Raw genomic sequence first — 20,331 nt, forward strand, 5'->3', positions numbered from 1 at the left:
ACATTCAAGTTTTCTCCGCACCTATAAACGGGTGACTGGTGAACTATATTGGGTGGGAATGAAGCAGGACATCAAAAAGTTCGTAGAAGAGTGCCCCGTTTGTCAACAAAGTAAGAATCTTGCACTTTCCCCTGCCGGTCTCCTGCAGCCTTTGCCTATTCCCAATCTTATATGGGAAGACATTTCTATGGATTTTATAAGGGGTTACCCAAATCGGGAGGCTACAACTCTTTGTTGGTGGTAGTCGATCGGCTTAGTAAGTATGCTCATTTTTTACCTTTGAAACACCCCTTCTCAGCTGAGGGGATAGCTGCCATCTTCATCAGGGAGGTAGTCAGACTCCATGGCATTCCGAGCTCAATCATTTCAGACCACGATAAGGTATTCCTGAGTCGTTTCTGGTCGGAGTTGTTTCGCCTGCAAGGTACCTCCCTCCGACGTAGCACGGCCTACCACCCACAAACTGATGGGCAGACAGAAGTGGTAAACAGGTGTGTCGAAACATATCTTCGATGTTTTACTTATGACAAACCAAAGAGTTGGAGCAGTTGGATTCCTTGGGCGGAATCTTGGTATAACACCACATTTCATTCTTCTACAAACACAACTCCATTCAAGGCAGTTTATGGACGGGACCCTCCCCCACTGATTCGTTATGGTAGCCAGTCCACAGCAGTACAATCAGTAGAACATCAGTTATAGGCCAGAGACAATATTTTGGATGAATTGAAATCTCACTTGCAGCTTGCCAAGGAAAGAATGAAAGATGCTGCAGATCGTCATAGGCGTGATATCCAGTTGGAAGAAGGGGACTTGGTATATGTTAAACTCCGCCCTTATCAGCTCCGCTCTCTCGCCAAGAGGCCAAATGAAAAGATGGGGCCTAAGTACTTTAGCCCGTTTGAAGTCATAGAATGTGTGGGACCTGTGGCGTATCGCTTGAAGTTGCCTCCAACGACAGCTATTCACCCGGTGTTCCATATCTCACAACTGAAAAAGGCAATGGGGGCACAAGGAGCAAGTCGAGAGCTTCCTCCTCACCTTGATGCTAATCTAGAATGGACAGTAGAACCGGAAAAGATCTTGGACATCCGCCGCAAAACTGTAGGGGCTTCTACAAACATGGAAGTATTGATGCAATGGAAAGGGTTGCCTCTGTCTGAAGCTTCCTGGGAATCAGCTGAGTCCATTATGCAGCATTTCCCTGGCTTCCACCTTGAGGACAAGGTGTCTTGGGAAACCGGGGGTAATGTTAGGCCACCTATTCATTTCAAATATTCTAGAAGGGGGAAGAAGAGAATCTCGCAAGTGGAGGGGGGAAAGGGTAACTAAATTCTGTTTTGGAGGAAAGAGAATGTAACGACTTTCTGTTAGGGAAGCTTATAAATAAGAAAGGCCAGGAGAGTGTTAGGTAGGCGAAAATTTGAGTAGTAGTCTCGAGAGTCTTGTTTACAGCATTCTAAAGGCTTTACTGTCATTTCTTTTCGTATAATCGTTCTTTTTTTCAATATAAGTATCAATTGTTCTGTGATTGAGTTTATCTTTCCAGCAGTGTTCTATCAAAATCCAACCCAATTATTGAATGACATGTCAAATTACTTTATATGATTATATCCATACATTTCGTGAGACATATAATACTATCTATTTATACATTTCTCAATTCTATCTAGTTATAATTTAAATCAATTTTAAACAACTCCCAATCATGTTTACAACATATGACTGAGATCATGTTTAAAACACTAAAAATGATAGCTATCTATGCTGTCTAACAAGCACGTAATCGCATTGATATAAAGTCAAATAAAGATAATTTGTGTGTTAGTTTGTTTTCGTTAGCAGGGTTTTATTAAGTAAATTATATTTAATTGTTTGGAAGATACAAGTTTGGTTTAACTGTACATGCCCAAGGGGGATACCGTACTTTTCAATTGTTTCATTTTTTTTTTCACAAGATTAAAAGTCTCATTTGCTACATATGGTAATACATTCACGATTTTCCAAACACTTTAGGTAACACAATAGAACAAATTAACAATTCTATCTTCTTATTCAAATCAAGTAGGAGACAACTAAATACAGTATATTGATATGATGAAGCACGGCAAGCGCAACCAATTATTAACTAAGAAAATCTCCCCCATTTGCGAGGAGCAAAAATCCTAGATTATAGTCCACTTGACTTCTACTATAATAAACAATGGAGTACTAGAATCACTTGATAAGGACATTTTGTGCATATATTTGGACCATATTACTAGGTTTTATATTGTCAAAAGGTTAATATTGTACCTAATTTAATTTAATTTCATTTTGTTTCAATTTTGGACATGTTTCTAAGCGACTGAAAAAAAGAAAGAAAGAAGGATTCACTAGCCATTGGATGGAAGTTTGAAGACTAATATGCATTTGAATAAAAGTCGAAGAACCAAAATTGAAGTGATTCAAAGTGGAGGATGAAAATCAAGAAAAGAATGAAGAAGATGACTAAATTACAACATTTCAATAGTTGAATCGGACCATAAAATGAAGATTGAAGATGTTATAGGTTCAATTGGATGCAATTAAAAGTTAAATGACTAAAATTGCAAGAAAAAATGACTTAAAAGAATCAAGAATAGAATTTGGGTACCAAAACGTAAATGTCGAAAGTTGGTATAAATAGGTGACTACCTAGTTATAAAATTTGGGCAATTGCCCAGCTTGAATTTTCAAAAGCAAAGGCTGAAATACATAATTGACCGAGTGGCCAAATTTAGCCTGGGCGACCGTCTAGTTAACTGCGCTACCAGAATGTTGTTTTCGCTCAGAATTCAACTCCAACGTGGAAACTTCTTTTTGGGCCATTATTTACATGAGTTCTAGCAACTTTTGCAACTTCTTGAATAGTACTGTAAATACAACTTATCAACTCAAAAATAAGGTGGACAATTGATTGCAAAAAGAGGCAAAGAATACATCAAGATCGAATCCAAGAACTTCAAAATTGAATTCAAGATTTTTTTAGTGATAAACAATTTTTATATTTTTTGTTTTCGTCTTCACAAGGTTAAACGAATCTAGTGCTAGGATGACGATGAATTTTGTATCATAAAACCTTAATTCTTAATTTTAAGTCTTTTAACATTTAAACTCGTTTTCAATTATTGAACGTTTTTCATGAAATTATCTTCTTTATAATTATTTGCACAATGATTGTATGAATATTGTGACTTTTTTTTTATCTTCGAAAAATGAAAAATAAGTTAGACATAGTGTTAATCATTATAGAGTCTGATAGGAGATAAAAAATATACCGATATATTTTACGTGATCTTTCAGTATTTATAAATATTTAATGCATTCTTGTATGTTCACATCTGTTATAGAAATATAGTCGTACACATTTGAGAATGGATTTAATTCTACTTGAAAGAGATTGTTAAACAATTTGATAATATTGATCTTTATAATTGAATCGTGTTGTCAAATTGTAAGGTTAAGTTTAAAGGAATTTGGGATTCTAGTACGCTTTTCATCATCATATTTTCATAACATGTGCATTAATTTTAATTAAGTTAGGTCTTGAATTCATAAGTAGATTATTTGATATAATTTAGTTTTATAAAATCATCAATTTCCATAGTTTCTGTTAAGATCAACTTAATTTGAATTTGATCTAGTTTAATCATCGTGGGTACGATACTTGGATTTAAAATCTATTTTACTACTTATAAGAAGTTAAATGACCAAAATTGCAAGAGAAAATGACTTAAAAGAATCAAGAATAGAATTAGGGGACCAAAACGTAAAGTTGAAAGTTGTTATAACTGGGTGACTGTCCAATTATAAAAGTTGAGTGATCACTCAGCTTGAATTTTCAAAATAGATGTTGAGACATATAATTGGGCGAGTGTAGGCAAATGCGCCACCAAAATACTGTTTGCTATTCGTAGTCTTCACTGCCGGTAGTCGCCCTACGTGGCATACACTTGGCGATTCGGTATTTGATACACTAATATGGTAGTTATTTGTTGACTAATATATCAAATAAAAAGCTGCCAAATACACGCCACATAGGGCGACTGTCGGTAGTCTTCACTGCAAATAACATTATTCTTTGCGAGAAATTTAGAGACTTTTTGGAAATTACTATAAATACAACTTATCAACTTAAAATTAGGGTGGATAATTGATTGCAAAAAGAGGCAAATAACACATCAAAATCGAATCAAAGAGTTTCAAGATTGAATTCAAGAATTTTTGGATCATGAACAACTTTTATATCTTTTGCTTTCTTCTTCAAAACATGTTAAGCTAAATGAAGGATTGCGATGAATCATGTATCATGAAGTTTTTATTCTTTTGGCATTCAATCACGTTTTCAATTATTGAATGGTTTTCACGGAATTATTTTCTTTACAATTATGTGCACAATGATTGTATGAATATTGTGGCTTATTTTATCTTTGAAAGATGGAAATAAGTTAGACATAGTGTTAATCATCATAGAGTCCAATAGAAGGATAGAAATATATCGTTATACTTTACATGATTTTTAAATATTCATAAATTTTTAATGAATTCTTGATTCTTGTATGTTCACGTTCTTCATAAAAATATAGTTATGTCACATGTGAGAATATATTTAATTTTACTCGAGAGAGATTATTAAACAATTTGGAAATATTGATCCTCATAATTGAATCGTACTGTTAAATTATAAGGTAAGAGTTAAAGGGAATTGATACAGGGGAATTCGGGATCCTAGTACGCTTTTCATCATCATATTCTCATAACACTTGTATTAATTACAACTTTGCATTAATTTTAGTTAAGTTAGGTCTTGCATTAATAAGTCGACTATTTGATTATAATTTAGTTTTATAAAAATCATCAATTTTAATGAAGGATTATGTGTCAACATCTATACTCTCAAGTCGCTTTTGTAACTCAGTGACATAGTTGCAAGTATCACATACGTTGCAGTTCTATTATCATCACTGCGTTTATTATAATAGCCACCTCTTCTTTAATCGAGTTATCACCAGGTGTCTTTGGAAAGGGCTACTCAAGGACGTGACCAATTTTCTCATGCATAAGAACAATTCTCAGATTGCAGTGTCAATTAAGAAAATATAGTTTGGTTGTTGGCATCTAGTATGCCATTCAAAACATATGGTTACTCAGATTCAATATAAATGTAAATGACGAAAAAAAAAGAATAAAATAAATAAAATGCATTAATTAATTTAACATGGACTTTTATTATGAACCACCGAACCAGAAGCCAAATGAAGCAATCCAAAAGCTAGATCCAAAAAGCCAGCCATCAGCCATTTGTCATCTTCGGTTTAAGGCACCCCACTAGTAAAGTTGCATTTCAATACACGTTTTTAGGCATATTTTGGAGCACACTTACACATGCACCACACTTTACAGATACAAGTAAATCATTTTGAGTTTTGAGTTTTCATCAATCTGAGGGATCTCGCCCATGGATTTGCTGCAATTGTACAAGAAAATATGAGTGCAAGTGCCACCGCAAAAAATTCATCAAGAACAAAACATGTAGAAAGGTAGACACATCTTGAGTAAGCAGCTTGATTGAGAAGAATGTATTTTTACATTATGTTCATTTATTTCGTCTCTACCATCTTTGTAATTTGTTAGATGTCACCTTCGACAGATTTAATTGTACTAGGAACAACGCTAATTAATAAAAAAAACATAATAAATACTTGTACTTCTACTTTATGTTCATTTATTTCTCTACCACCTTTGAATTAGTTATGTCACATTAGACATAAATGTGTTGCACTAGACGCAACTCTATTTAGTACAAAAATAAAGACAGCACCTAAGTCATAAGCTGAGCTTATTTGTTCTAGAATTTAAAAATTATGTGGCATGATGCCTGCTATCCTCATTTATTTTCCATTTCGATTTCTATACAACTAGTTGTTAGTTCCAGTGCTGCTCATTTTCATCAGGAACCGATTCTCATTACAATAATATACAGGAAAAATTTAACGAAACTTGTATCGACGTTGACGTGGCAAAATGTGATTGAACTATTTTTCTTTTTTTTTTCATCTTCCAATGATGTCATGCCATGTGTTGTCCGTAACATTTTCTGTAAAAAAAAGGCCATGCAGTGGGCTTCTTCGGCGAAGGACACATAGCTGTACTACTGAACACCTCTTACAAGAAACAAAAGAAAATGTTGTCTTATCTGCATGTCTTCCACCATTCCATCATTTCAACAACGTGTCTGATTAGAACTTCATATTACTCTATCAATCACTCCAGCTACCGAAACCATCTTGCGATGGCACTATATGCCTATTCTTCCTCTATAATCAGCACTGGTTTCGCATTTTCCAGTGATAATAATGATTACAGAAAAGGGGTTAAGTTTCTTATTGATACTGAACCTGACATGAAGAAGCTGCCTTCAGAATTTGCTCTTCCCTTGCTGAGAAATCCATTATCTGTTGTTCATGCTGAAATACCTGTCATAGACTTGAGTGGACTTGATGGACCTGTTCAACGTCGAGTTTCAACAATTCGAGACATCAGCTCTGCCTGTGCTGACTGGGGATTCTTCAGGGTGAGTAATGAATAAGTTTCCAATTTTTTGTTGGTCAAAATTGGAAATAGTGGTAAACAATTTCTCTTGCGATGGCACTATATGCCTCTTCTTCCTCTATAATCAGCACTGGTTTCGCATTTTCCAGTGATAATAATGATTACAGAAAAGGGGTTAAGTTTCTTATTGATACTGAACCTGACATGAAGAAGCTGCCTTCAGAATTTGCTCTTCCCTTGCTGAGAAATCCATTATCTGTTGTTCATGCTGAAATACCTGTCATAGACTTGAGTGGACTTGATGGACCTGTTCAACGTCGAGTTTCAACAATTCGAGACATCAGCTCTGCCTGTGCTGACTGGGGATTCTTCAGGGTGAGTAATGAATAAGTTTCCAATTTTTTGTTGGTCAAAATTGGAAATAGTGGTAAACAATTTCATTAGCTAATTACTTGAGGATGTATTTAAGTTCACATATAATTCTGTTGCACACCCTCCATTTCATATATTTGGGAAACTTGATTTGTTCTTTATGCACACTATTAATTTTGATTTTCAATAGATCATCAATCATGGGATTCGGATGGCTCTAATGGTTGAAATGCTAGAAGTTGTCGAGGAATTCTTTGATCTGAGTTGGGAAGAGAAAATGAAATATGCTTCTGACAATGTCATGAGTCCCATAAGATATGGAACGAGCTTGAACACAACAATGAAGCATCCCCTTCACTGGAGGGACTATTTCAGACATTATGGTCATCCATGTCACAAAACCTTCCACCTCTGGCCAGATAATCCCCCTGTCTACAGGTAAGTATCGATATACACGTATAAATTGATCCATGTCAACCGCCATTAATTATCAAAGTTGAGAAAGGGAATACGATCCTTGTCGGTTCATTTTACAGTAATTAAAGGGAAATATTGCCTACTATCAAGAATATCTGATTGTTCCAATGATAACTTCGTATGAAATAAGTTTGCTTCTTTTGATTCCTATTGAAGCTAAGTTTTCTCACGGAAGCAACATTTTTAAATTTGAGCACCGAGTACAAATTGTTGATTTTTTTAGTTAATAATATTCCTAGCAAAAGATATTGTGCTTCAAACTTGATTCTAGCTAGGACTGATGAGCTGAATTCGATGAGAAGGGATGTACCGAAAGAATACTTGGAGCAGATTTGGCAGTTGGCCATGAAGATAGCAAGTGCAATATCTGAAGGTTTAGGCTGGATCATGACTACAAAGAAAAATCACTTGGTGAAGGGTTTCAAGTTCATGCTGCTAATTATTATCCACCATGCCCAGAGCCAGAGAAGACATTAGGACTTGCAGCTCATTCAGATCATGGAGGACTCACAATTTTGATGCAAAATCATGATGTTGATGGGTTGCAAATCAAACACAATGAAACATGGACTGCTGTTCAACATGTCCCTGGCACTTTTCTTGTCAATGTTGGAGATTATTTGGAGGTTAACATCTTTCTACTCAACTCATAATTACTGCATAAATTCATAGAACTCTTAAGAAAATATTTTACATGGTAAAATATATAATTATTAATAGCTAGGGTGCAGTTCTAATTTCTCATTGCATATATTGTAGATATTGAGCAATGGAAGGTACAAGAGCGTGGAGCATCGAGCAGTGGTAAACACTCAAAAGAAGAGAATTTCAGTAGCTGTAGGAAATGGACCTGAGTTGAAGGCTGTAATTGCACCTGCAAGCCAGATGTTGGACAAAAAGAGTGATATCCAATATCGGCCCATTGCCTACCAAGACTACATAAGGCTTCAACAGAGTAGCACAATTAGAGGGAAGAGCCCATTGCAAGCCATAAAGATCAACAACATCTAGCAGACACAGCTTCTTGCCTAAATAAATTTGACACCTGTTTGGTGCCTAAAATATGGTCAAGATCAACTTGGTAGTGTGTATTATGAACAACGTGGCAATTTTTAGTGTTATCTACATGTTTCTTCCAGCTAGTAGATACCCGAAGTGTCATTGGTGCAAATAAATTATGAAACCAAGAATTTAAAATGAAAAACGAAACACGGACTTTTATTTCAATTAAAGGAAAGCAAAGGAATTTTAATTTTCAGTCGATGAGTTAATATGGAACCCGGACTGTCTCCAAGGAACCAATTAACAATGGGAAAACAGGGCTTGGAATCTCTCCAAGGCACCCTTTCTTGGAATCTCTCCAAGGAACCACAAGGTTCTACCAACAAAACAACTTAAAATTACAGACTCCTCTACCGGCTATTTATTCTTGAACATCTAGGAAATAGATAACTACTAAATTAATAAATCTAGGAAAGCTAACAATAAAATAAAACAACTAGATAATAACAAAGCAAAACTAATCAAATCCAATTATCCCCATAAAGTATCCTCAACACGGCAGATTGATCAGATTGAATTAATTAGTTCCAAATTAATTAGGCCTCCTCCCATTGGTTGACACAAGCTGATCCCACTCATTTTGTCTCCCATTTCCAGCATGAATTTTGATGGCCCAGATTTATTGTTTGCCTCAGGTTGGTCCAGCTTGCTTCAGTAACTATTTGCATCAATTTCCGCCCTCCCTAAAACACTTGACTCCGGCAAGTGTTGGGCCACATCCGCATCAAACAAATCAGCATTAAAACGATGGAGCTCTTCAGCTTGTAACCAAACTAATTCAGAACGGGGGCGATGCGTCCAATGTATGAGAAATTTATGAGTGGTGGTGCATGGTGTTTTGGCTTGCATTTGGGCGAGGTTTGAATTGTGAGATGTTAACATGGTGGTGTTTTGCTCTGATACCAAAATGGTGCAAATAAATTATGAAACACAAATTTTAAATGAAGCAACAGATTTTTTTTGAAGCAAAGAATTTATTGTAGTTGATGGAATGAATAACGGAAATGAACCACCAGTTTCTGTCAACCAAACAAAACTGAACGTAGAAGACTTTATTGCTGGAACAAGAAACAAACTGATAATGGAAGAAAGTAAAAAACTGAAATGGAAGAATATAAAAACTGAAATGGCAGATGTGGGACTCTCTCCCTGAAGCAACACGCTTCTAAGAAAACCAACCTGCCTAAGGACTCATTTTACCTCCTATTTATTCTTGGATATCTTGGCAACAGAAAGCATAAATCTATTAAAGATAATAACAAAGTAAAACAAAAAGATAATAACAAAACAAAAACATATTCAAATAAAATTATCCCCAAAGTGTCGGCCACAGGTTCCAGCAGAAAATTCCAGCAGCTCAGTCTTGTCTCCTCTTCCAGTATTTTCATCTAGCACGGCTCTTCTTCCAGCACACTTACATGGAATATTTGCATCAATTTCCGCCCTCCCTAAAGCGCTTGACTCCGGCAAGTGATGGGTCACATACGTGTCAAGCAGTTCAGGCGGGGGAAGGAGGCCATCCATTGTTCTAGCAAATGGTCGAGCAGCAAGGAGAGAAAATTCTTCTCGGGGCTTCTGACCTTGAATAGCTGCAAAATCTTCTATTTTTAAAGGGTTTAACACCACCTTCTTTCCTTTGAACAAAAATGAATACGAATTCTTGTAACAATCATACGTAGCCCGTTTATCAAACATCCATGGTCGCCCCAAGAGTATATGGCACACTGTCATCGGGATAACATCACACCAGGCCTTGTCAGAATATGTCTTGCCCAACGAGAATGTAATTAAGCATCGAACAGTAACGGGAACAGAAGAACTCTCATTGACCCAATTAATCCGATATGGTGTTGGATGCTTCACTAACTTCAACCCCAAGCGCTCCACCACTTTGTCAGAAACAACATTCATCCCACTGCCATTGTCTATAATAACATTCAATGCCTTGCCATCATGCTCAAATCGAGTGTGAAAAATATTAGTGTGGCGCCAATCAGTCTCCATAGCTTCTTCTTGCTTATTACCAGTTAACACCCGGTGTATGACACAACTAGGTAATGTCGTTGCATCCAAATGTTCTTCCCCTTCATCATCTGTTGCATCCTTGACAACTACTTCTTCCGTACCCCCGTCAGATTCAACTACTAATAAATCTTTTTCGCAAACATAGGCTAATTTCTTATCGCGCGTAGGACTTACTACAGCATAATGCCCAAACTCCTTACATTAAAAACATTGCGGTCCACTGCCTCCCCAAGAGGTCTTGCCCCTCACATCTCCACCGTTGGAATAAACATTACCAGTTTCTGTTGGTGACCGACCATTGCCAGCAAATGTACGAGTAGAAGTGGAATCTGTTGCCATGACAAGTCGCCCACTGGATTGACCATTGCGGCGTTCTAAACGTAGAGCCATTTGATATGTTTCCTCAACATTAATTAAACGGGTTGTCAACATTTCTTTCTGCAATTCACTACGCAACCCCAAACGATAACGAGACAATGTCTGTTGTTCATGCTCAACAATACGACTTCGAACACTAAGCTCATGGAATCGCTCAGTATACTCCGCCACCGTCAAGGTACCTTGCCGAAAATGCCACATATCCTCATACATAATCTGCTCATACTCTAAGGGCAAGTACTTGTCTCGCAACCTCTCCTTCATCTCGTCCCAATGTTGAATTGGAGAACGGTGAGTGCGCCTTAGTTGCTCTTCCACACTATTCCACCAAGCCCTCGCATGCCCCTTCAATTTGATTCGAACATAACAACCTTACAATCTTCGGGAATGTCAAACCAATCAAAATAATCCTCAATGGCTATCAGCCAGTCTTCAAAAGCCTCAAGGTCAAATTTGCCATAAAAATCTGGGATCTCCAACTTCATACGTCTAGGATCATCAAGCTCATGGCGCTGAGCCCCTCGCCTTGGAACATGGTGTTCTCGCTGGTCACAATGACGGCAGCCGGATCCATGATCCAGGGCTTCATCAAGGTGATTCCCATCTGTCTCACTTGCCTCTGGAGGTGCATCACGATCGGGAGATCGTACACGACGATGGGGTGGTTGATAGACATCACGGTGGACACGACTTTTTAGCACAGTAAGGCGTTGGGTGAGGTTCTCCAAGAGGCTGATAATATGTGCAGTGTCATTGGGATGGGGCTGAAGATTATGTTCCTGGGAGTCTTGGTTATGGTTTATGTGGTTTGGTTGGAACCCGGACTCTCTCCAAGGAACCAATTAACAATGGGAAAACGGGGCTTGGAATCTCTCCAAGGCACCCTTTCTTGGAATCTCTCCAAGGAACCACAAGGTTCTACCAACAAAACAATTTAAAATTATAGACTCCTCTACCGGCTATTTATTCTTGAACATCTAGGAAATAGATAACTGCTAAATTAATAAATCTAGGAAAGCTAACAATAAAATAAAACAACTAGATAATAACAAAGCAAAACTAATCAAATCAAATTATCCCCATAAAGTATCCTCAGCACGGCAGATTGATCAGATTGAATTAATTAGTTCCAAATTAATTAGGCCTCCTCCCATTGGTTGACACAAGCTGATCCCACTCATTTTGTCTCCCATTTCCAGCATGAATTTTGATGGCCCAGATTTATTGTTTGCCTCAGGTTGGTCCAGCTTGCTTCGGTAACTATTTGCATCAGTCATATACTAAATTTCATATTCCTTGTAACTCTTAAGCTTTTCGAATTTCTACACAAATCGAATTTTATTAGTAACCAATTGTCGTGCCTCAAAAATCAAATGGATCAATGAGAGTGTGAAGGGAAGACGTGATTGATGTTTGAGATTCGAGCATTGAAAGAACTCAAAAGATCGTATATTAGTTGTTTCCTATGGACAAATAGCTTGTATTATTTATGCATGAGGTGTTTAGAAATATAAACACAAAGAGGGTTTCCATAGACTATATGCCCTCAAATTATGATAACTTGAAACAAGAATCCTGAAAATAACTAAAATTTTATGAATGTAAACCAGGATAAAACAATTTAGAAAAGGAGTCAAATGTGCTGTCATTGGCAACTTTAAAAATATGTCCGAATCTGATTTAGCACAGGACATTGAAACACTGCTATAAGTAGCACAAAGTATGTTGAAGATGTTATAGAAAATTTTGGAAAATGCAGTACGTCACCTTTGAGATTTCGTTTGTTTTACTAAAATGGACCACTGTTTTATGTGTCATGCAAGTTCAATATGTTAAGCAGTTAACCTATTAGAAAAATACTTTGAGATTTTATGTGGTGAAATTCCTTATTAAAATGGGCCGGGTTATGATCAACCCACATGACCTCTGTGCCCATTTTCCAACACGTGATTTGCGAAAAAACTGTGCCATTTATATATCCAACATTTTTGACAGTACAATTGATAACAATAGATCAACCAGATCAATATTTAATTAGTTCATGATCAACGGGAGGAAGATACATAAAACTAACTGGATTCCACTTATAAAATCAATGAAGAAAATACATTGAGTAAATAAGTCTTATTATCAGTCAACAATAATAATCAATTTTCACAAAAAAAAAAAGAAAAGAAAAAAAAAAAGAAGTGTTCCATTTTCGAAAGGCTTTCACCGCGCTGCTAAATCCCAAAGATGAAATCTGAGGAATAAAATTTCTCTCTCGTTATTGCATCAATGCGCTCGATTATCTCGGTCTTTAGATAATTTTTATGATCCCCGATCGACCACCCCTCTTCTAAAGGAGGAATAATATGGCACTTGAAACCAAGATGTAAAATCCTCAGACTTATTCACTTCATGGTTACTTAGTACATCGAAACTACAACTCATAACAATGTCCAGGTCCACCACAGCAATACGAATCCATAAAACCGAAGAAAGGGGAAACGACCATATAATTCACAGTTCAGTGCTTGCCCGCCGGAATCATTTTTTCGTTCAAAGCATAAGGTCAGAATTACTTAATTAGTTGTTTTCTCAATGAATTTTCCTTTTTATAATTCCAATCCTATATATTCTTCATTTGACTTCTTTATCACTATTGAAAGTTAAGCGATTTCGCCTCATTTGAATCTGCACATACAGCAAAAATATTAGTATTTTTTTTCCCTGAATTCGCCGGTCATATGATAAAGGGATATTGTTTTTTAGGGTTTGTCCTTATCTTTCAGTGAATGGAATAATGGGGCTTTGAAGTAGGAGTTTAATGATGTTAAAAAGATTGAATTTTAGAATTCAATTCTGGAAGGCATAAAAGCTAGGGTTTGGGTAGCATTTCAAAGAACAAAAATTCTTTAATAATTTTGCACTGGAACATGAAAAAGGAAAATTTTTTCCTAGAAAATGCTTTTCAAGAAATGAGTATAGTTTTAATTTGTATTCTTCTTGGGGAAAACTTGAATGCAGGGAAAGCGAAGAGTGAACAGGTTGAGTTGAAATAATATCAAAGCATATTTTTTACAGTCTATTTGATGCATTTAATTTGAGTCAAAGTCAAATCATAAGTTTTTTTTTTTTTAAATAAAGTTCCTTATAAATATAAATAGCATACTGTTGTCACTGCTCTAGTAATCTAGCAATAAAATAAGCGAAGAGTGAGTGAACTTGTTTATTACTTTTTTTTTTTTTTTTACAAGTAATGTTTCCAGCTTTGATCCAGTAAAAAATTACTTATTTTAAAGCTTACTTGAGCTTAGCATAACATGCTGAAATCACTACAAGAAAATTTTTAATCTGGCCACTTCATGAAATTAAGAACAAAGCTAAATAGTTTAGGGAAGTGTTACATGTACATAATAATCTACATAATGATGTTCATAATTATACGTGACACTAGATCCAACCTTTAATTCAAATTTCGCACTTTTATATCAACAATCGGATGATTGCCACATCACATTATGTACACCATTATGTGTAATAATTATGTATAAGTAGAATTTTCCAGTAGTTTAACATCTCTTTTGTTTTATTGTCTACATTTACACCGTTTGTCATTGAACTTGGGACTTTTTTATAGTTTTATGCAAGAAGATGGTAGGTTGACTTGCATCCAAGTTATTAGATTAGCACTCTGATGGGTTAATTACCCCAAAAGTCACTGAACTTTAACAAATACTGCCTGAGAAGTCACTAAACTTCAAAATTTTTCTGGGAAGTCACTGAACTTTGCCTAATGCTACCTGGAAGGTCATTAAACTTTAAAAGCTTCTTGATAGGTCACTGAACTTTGCAAAAATTTCCTAAGTGGTCACTCAACTCAGTGATGTATGGGGTTACTTTTGCAAAGTTCAGTGACCTCCCAAGAAGTTTTTGCAAAGTTCAGTGACATATCAGGAAGCTTTTGAAGTTCAGTGACCTCTTAGGTAGCATTTGGCAAAGTTCAGTGACATCTCAGGAAGCTTTTGAAGTTCAATGACCTCCTAGGTGGCATTTGGCAAAGTTCAGTGATTATTGGGGTAATTAACCCGCACTCTGATATCTCCTTATCCTTTAACGAATTTTGCAAAGATAATTTCATGAAGCTTTGCTGTTAAAAAGAATCGATGGTTAATATGGCTGATGAGAGAGATCTAATTGAAATATTGGAAGAGAATAATCCTATTGACATCATCAAATACATCAGTTATGTTCATTCACCACAATGCTGTGCCATAGCAACTTTTTCCGGCACAACTCGTGACACCTTTGAAGGCAAAACAGTCTTAGAGCTAAGATATGAAGCATACGTTCCAATGGCCGTACGCTGCATAAATCCATTTGTACTTCTGCAAGATCATCGTAGAATCTCAATTCAATTGCTGTTGCTCATCGCTTAGGCCCAGTTCCCGTCGGTGATATAAGTGTGTTCATTGCAGTGTCTTCTGTTCACCGGGGCAGATGGATTGGATGCTTGTAAATTTATTATAGATGAGGTGAAGGCTTCAATTCAAATATGGAAGATGGAAATCTATACTAATGGAGAGGTCTGGAAGGAGAACTCTGAATTTCTGGAGAGGAGGGTAGAACTTGGGGTTCAGGACCGAACCCAAGGATGTTGTGGGAGGAAAGTTAAACTAGAAAAAGCACCGAATACCGAGAATTGCTGCAGGGTGAATGATACGAACCCGATCAGCTAGGTTGAAATCAAACCCACAAAATATTGAATCGAACCCAGGAAAGTTCCAAACAACAAATATTTGTGGAATTTGACTCAAAGTAATGGATTAAACAATCCACACAGCTAATATGACATGTAGACCTTTTAATCACAAAATTAATAAATCAAAAATCCCGAATAGTTTAAAGCTTGACCCGAAAATTAAATGAATCAAGAAACCAAAGCAATTACAAGAATACCTTGACTCCGTGATTACACAATTTATGAATCTCACTTTGATTGGTGAACACCACGAAAAATCATCCCGATAAGTTCGATAAGTATTGAAGCCAGAAGCCTCCAGAGAAAATCTCCATTCATTCAAATATCAAAAGTTTTCTACAATAATGAAATAAGGAACCATTTATAATAACCCTAAATTAAATAATTAAAAGGGATTAAACTATTAAAACCTATTTTAAACGGAAACAAATAAAAAAATATTGGAATGTTAAAGTGACGTGAAAGCTTGGGATTATATTCCAAACAAAGAAACTGCCAAATATCCCAAGAAATAGAATTCTTTCAGCTTTGGTAACTAGCCGACATTCTGGACAATTCTGCTCCATTCTGCCTTATGAGTGTAAATATACCATGTAGCAACAAGAGTCGACTTTGTTGACTGAAAATTTTAATTCCAGCATCCTCAATTTCTTTTTTTTTTTTTTATCGGTAAAAGTGAATTATATTGATCAACAACATATACAAATACACTGGGCATTCCCAGGAAAATCAAAATCAAGTCAAATGCCTATACAACACTGAGCATTTCCAGTAAAACAAAAAGAAAGTGATAAAGTCCAACAAAACAATCTAAAGACCCATAGCCAAACTGCCAAAGTCTCATATTGGATCAAAACATCCGAATATAAAGAAAACATGACTTTGTACACGTGTGTTTTGGTCTGACTTACAATGCTATCAATCTGCGGTATAAGGTTATAAAAAATATTCCTATTTCTTGCCATCCAAACGTGGTAAACTGTAGAAGAAAATGCAATGCGCTTCAACTTGTTGTGCCAAGATTTTCCTTTACTTTCCTTCTTAATCCATTTGAGAGCGCTAGGAAGTGTGGACATTAACCTTCGAATCCCAACCCATGCACAGATTATGTGCCAAACTGATTTGGTAAATGGACAATTGAAGAACAAGTGGCAAGCAGTTTCTTCCATTCGTTCACAAAAACAGCAATTGTGATCAATCTGAAGATAATGTAATCTGTCCTTCGTAAGTAGTTTTGACTTGGTTGCCAACCACAAGATAAAAACACGCTTAGGTGTCACAAATGTGTTCCAAACTGAGCTAGCCCATATTAACTTAGTTCCCCTTGGCCGAAAGAAATCATATGCAGCTGAATTGCAAAATCTGCCGCCATAACTCCAGTTGGACAGCTTATGAACAGCTGCATCATGAGTGTGCTCGGTCCCCAAAATTTTATCGCTGATGTCCAGCAATTTTTTGAAAAGAGGAGAGTCATCTTTCCTCATTGTATACATCCATATGTCATTCCCCCGAAGGTACACTTGATTTATCCGTTTAATCCACAAAGTATCCTTCTTACAATAAATATTCCAAAGTGTTTTGGCCAATAAAGTAGCATTCCAAGTTTTAATGTCCCTAAGACCAAGTCCCCCTTCTTCCTTAGGAAGGCAAATATCACTCCAAGCCACCAATGTTTCTTAGATCTCCAAAGAAAATTCCGACAAAGAGAAATAACTCTAGAAGCAACCTTGGCAGGGATAGGAAAAAAAGATAACCAAAAACACTCAACCCCTTGAAGTACGGCTCTCACAAGCTCCATTCTTGCAGCATAAGATAAAGATGCCTTTGACCAAGCCACAATACAAGATGAAATTTTGTTTAAAAGAACATCATAGCTACTGATTTTTAGTTTCGCCGCCGCAAGAGGAATGCCGAAGTAGTGAAAAGGCATATAACCTTCTTGGATGCAAGCAATTTCAAGAATTTCCTCCTTGTCTTGCGGAATGACCCCCGCCATGTATAAGTTAGACTTATCAACATTCATCATTAACCCCGACATGTTGCCAAAGTTGGTTAAGCAATACATCAAAATACTAACCGAAGTTGCATCACCTCTTGAAAAAAGCATTAAATCATCCGTAAAAGCCAAGTGCATAATCTTTAATTGAGCACATTTAGGATGGTAATTGAAATCACTATTGTCCGTTACTTCCTTTAACATCCTAGAAAAATATTCAAGGCAAATGACAAAAAGAAAAGGAGAGAGGGGATCACCTTGTCGGAGACCTTTCTTTCCTTTAAAAAAACCATGAAGACCACCATTAAGAGCAATGGAGTATGAAGGCGATGTAACACATTCCATAATCCATGCAATAAAAATATATGGAAACTTCAATCTCTCAAGCACCTTCTTAAGAAAATCCCATTTCACCGAATCGTAAGCCTTCTTTAGATCAATTTTTAAAAGGCATCTTGGGGATACCCGCTTCCGATTGTATTGCCTCATAAGCTCTTGTGCAAGATGAACATTCTCTATCAAGCTTCTATCCTTTACAAAAGTGGCTTGTGCTTTATCAATAATAGTTTCAAGAGTTAATCCCAACCGAGAGGCAAGTATCTTAGATATCACTTTGTAAAAGACATTGCAACAAGCAATTGGCCTATAATCACCCACCGCATTAGCGTGTGTAGACTTAGGCACCAAGGCAATGACAGTATGGTTGATTTGTTTAAGAAGGGAACCCGTAGCAAAGAATTCTTCAATAGCTCCCATGAAGTCATCTCCAACAAAATTCCAAGATTCTTTAAAGAAACACGATGTATAGCCATCCGGTCTCGGCGACTTATCATCACCAATGCTAAATAAAGCCTCCTTTATCTCATGCCTAGAAATCTCCTTGGTGAGGAAAGTGGCCTGTTCATCAGATAAATAAGGCCCACAATTCAAAAAATCTACTTGAAATGGTGCCCCAATTCTGTCTTTACCAAGTAACTCACTATACACATGAATAAATTCATCTGCTACCTCATTTTGTGAAGATGTATAAGAACCATCACTTTTAAGAACAGCCGCAATAAAGTTTCTTTTCATGTTTCTCTTAACCATGGAGTGAAAAAACTTGGTGCATTTATCACTATCCTTCAAGTATGCACATTTAGCTTGTTGGAAGTAAAAACTCCTCTCCGCTTCACAAAGGTTCATAGCATCTTTCCTCAATCACACAACCTGATTTTGCAAATGGGGGTTAGAAGGATCATCATGTAAAGCCAACTAGAAATTCTCCAAGGCTTTAGTAGCCACCTCGACCCTAGAAGAAATGTGAGCAAAATGTTTAACATTAAGCTCCTTAAGCACACCTTTAAGCCTTTGCAATTTTTTACAAAGGGAGAACTCGTTAGTGCCACGTATCTCAACATTCCAATTTCTAAGCACGAGATCATGGAAATTCTCATGCTTAGTCCACATATTAAGAAATCTAAAAGGTTTCTTAAATCTACCATCACGAGCAAACGTAGAAACAATACAAGGAAAGTAATCCGAGAGGCATCCCGAAGGTAAGAATTTCGCAAAGCTAGAAAATCTCATCTGCATCCAAACATCATTAACCATTGCTCTATCAAGTTTACTCCACTTAGAGTTATTGGACCAAGTGTAAAAACACCCGATAGATCTCATATCAGTAAGTCCAACATCAAGGGAACAATTTGCAAAATCTCTAATCTCATATGGGGTTACATCGGCTCCATTCCTTCTCTCATCAAAATGTAGAGCATTATTGAAGTCACCCATAATCAACCAAGGCATAGAACAATCCAAACCAACCTCCATGATATTGTCCTATAAGAGTCTACGACTTACAATCGTGTTAAAAGCATAGACAAAGCTAGCATGAAATTTAACAGATGTTACCTTACATGTAATAATACAATGTATGACTTCCGATGTAGTATCTATCACTTCCAAGTCTACTTTCAAAGAATTCCATAATACCAAGATTCGTCCAGCTTGGTGAGATAAAAAAATTGTTGATTTGCAATAGGTTGCCAAATTTATTCTGCATGACATGTTGTAACTTGGACTCCCCCAACTTAGTTTCTAGAACACCCATAGCATCAATTTGGTGTTGATTCATAAAACTACGAACCCCATTTTGTTTAAGGGGACGGTTCAATCCCCTAATATTCCAAGTAGCAATCTTCATGATGTAGAATGAAGGGAATTACCCTTCTTCTTCCAATTTGACTGCCAATCTGGTTCAGATTTCAGTGAATATATATCCCCAATTCAGCCACCAAATGTTCTCCAAAATGGCTGTGTCGTTTTGCTGTGTCTGTCAATAATTATTAAATTCAGCCACAATGTTTGACTACTAAATTGGTCTCCAATTCTCTTCCAATTTTCTGGCTTTCTATGGGTGTATATATATGTATTAAATTCAATTTGGTAGCCCACTACTTTATTAATTCCAAATCAACCCCAACGTAGCTCAAAGTTTGGTCTCGTTCTCTCGCCAACACTCGTCAAATATTTCATAATTCGAGACGCAATCGGGATCGCATCATCCCTTCTCTCTTCGAAAGGATTCGACCTCGAATCCAAATCTTTAACGCCCAGATTATAGCCCTTGTTTCCAATTAGTGCGAGCACAAGAAATGGTCCACCGCACCTAGGATGAAACTTGGACCTCTTTTGAACCCGAATCCTCCTCTTGCATATAAAA

The 20,331-nt window shown here is 36.6% G+C and overlaps 2 protein-coding genes and 1 pseudogene across 3 annotated transcripts; 2 read left to right on the forward strand and 1 right to left on the reverse strand.

Moving 5' to 3' along the window:
* Window positions 1–5,336: 5,336 nt before the first annotated feature.
* On the forward strand, window positions 5,337–8,571 carry LOC111395385 (protein DOWNY MILDEW RESISTANCE 6-like). 2 transcript variants are annotated; one of them, XM_023021359.1, is made up of 5 exons: window positions 5,337–5,561; window positions 6,132–6,595; window positions 7,136–7,383; window positions 7,725–8,048; window positions 8,182–8,571. In XM_023021359.1, the coding sequence occupies exons 2-4, from the start codon at window positions 6,206–6,208 to the stop codon at window positions 7,897–7,899; spliced, it is 813 nt and encodes a 270-aa protein (XP_022877127.1). In that variant the 5' UTR covers window positions 5,337–5,561; window positions 6,132–6,205; the 3' UTR covers window positions 7,900–8,048; window positions 8,182–8,571. The 2 variants fall into 2 exon arrangements, with proteins under 2 accessions (XP_022877127.1, XP_022877126.1); XM_023021358.1 differs by having other exon boundaries at window positions 5,337–6,595.
* Window positions 8,572–15,035: 6,464 nt separating this feature from the next.
* LOC111396407 lies at window positions 15,036–15,698 on the forward strand (annotated as a pseudogene).
* Window positions 15,699–16,379: 681 nt separating this feature from the next.
* Window positions 16,380–17,115, reverse strand: LOC111396408. The gene is made up of 2 exons (XM_023022844.1): window positions 16,543–17,115; window positions 16,380–16,460 (listed from the first exon to the last, which is right to left on the reverse strand). Exons 1-2 carry the CDS (start codon window positions 17,113–17,115, stop codon window positions 16,380–16,382), a joined length of 654 nt encoding a protein of 217 aa, XP_022878612.1.
* Window positions 17,116–20,331: the final 3,216 nt, after the last annotated feature.

The sequence above is a fragment of the Olea europaea genome, chromosome 6 (genome assembly GCF_002742605.1).
Source record: "Olea europaea var. sylvestris chromosome 6, O_europaea_v1, whole genome shotgun sequence".
Taxonomy (NCBI): Eukaryota; Viridiplantae; Streptophyta; class Magnoliopsida; order Lamiales; family Oleaceae; genus Olea; species Olea europaea.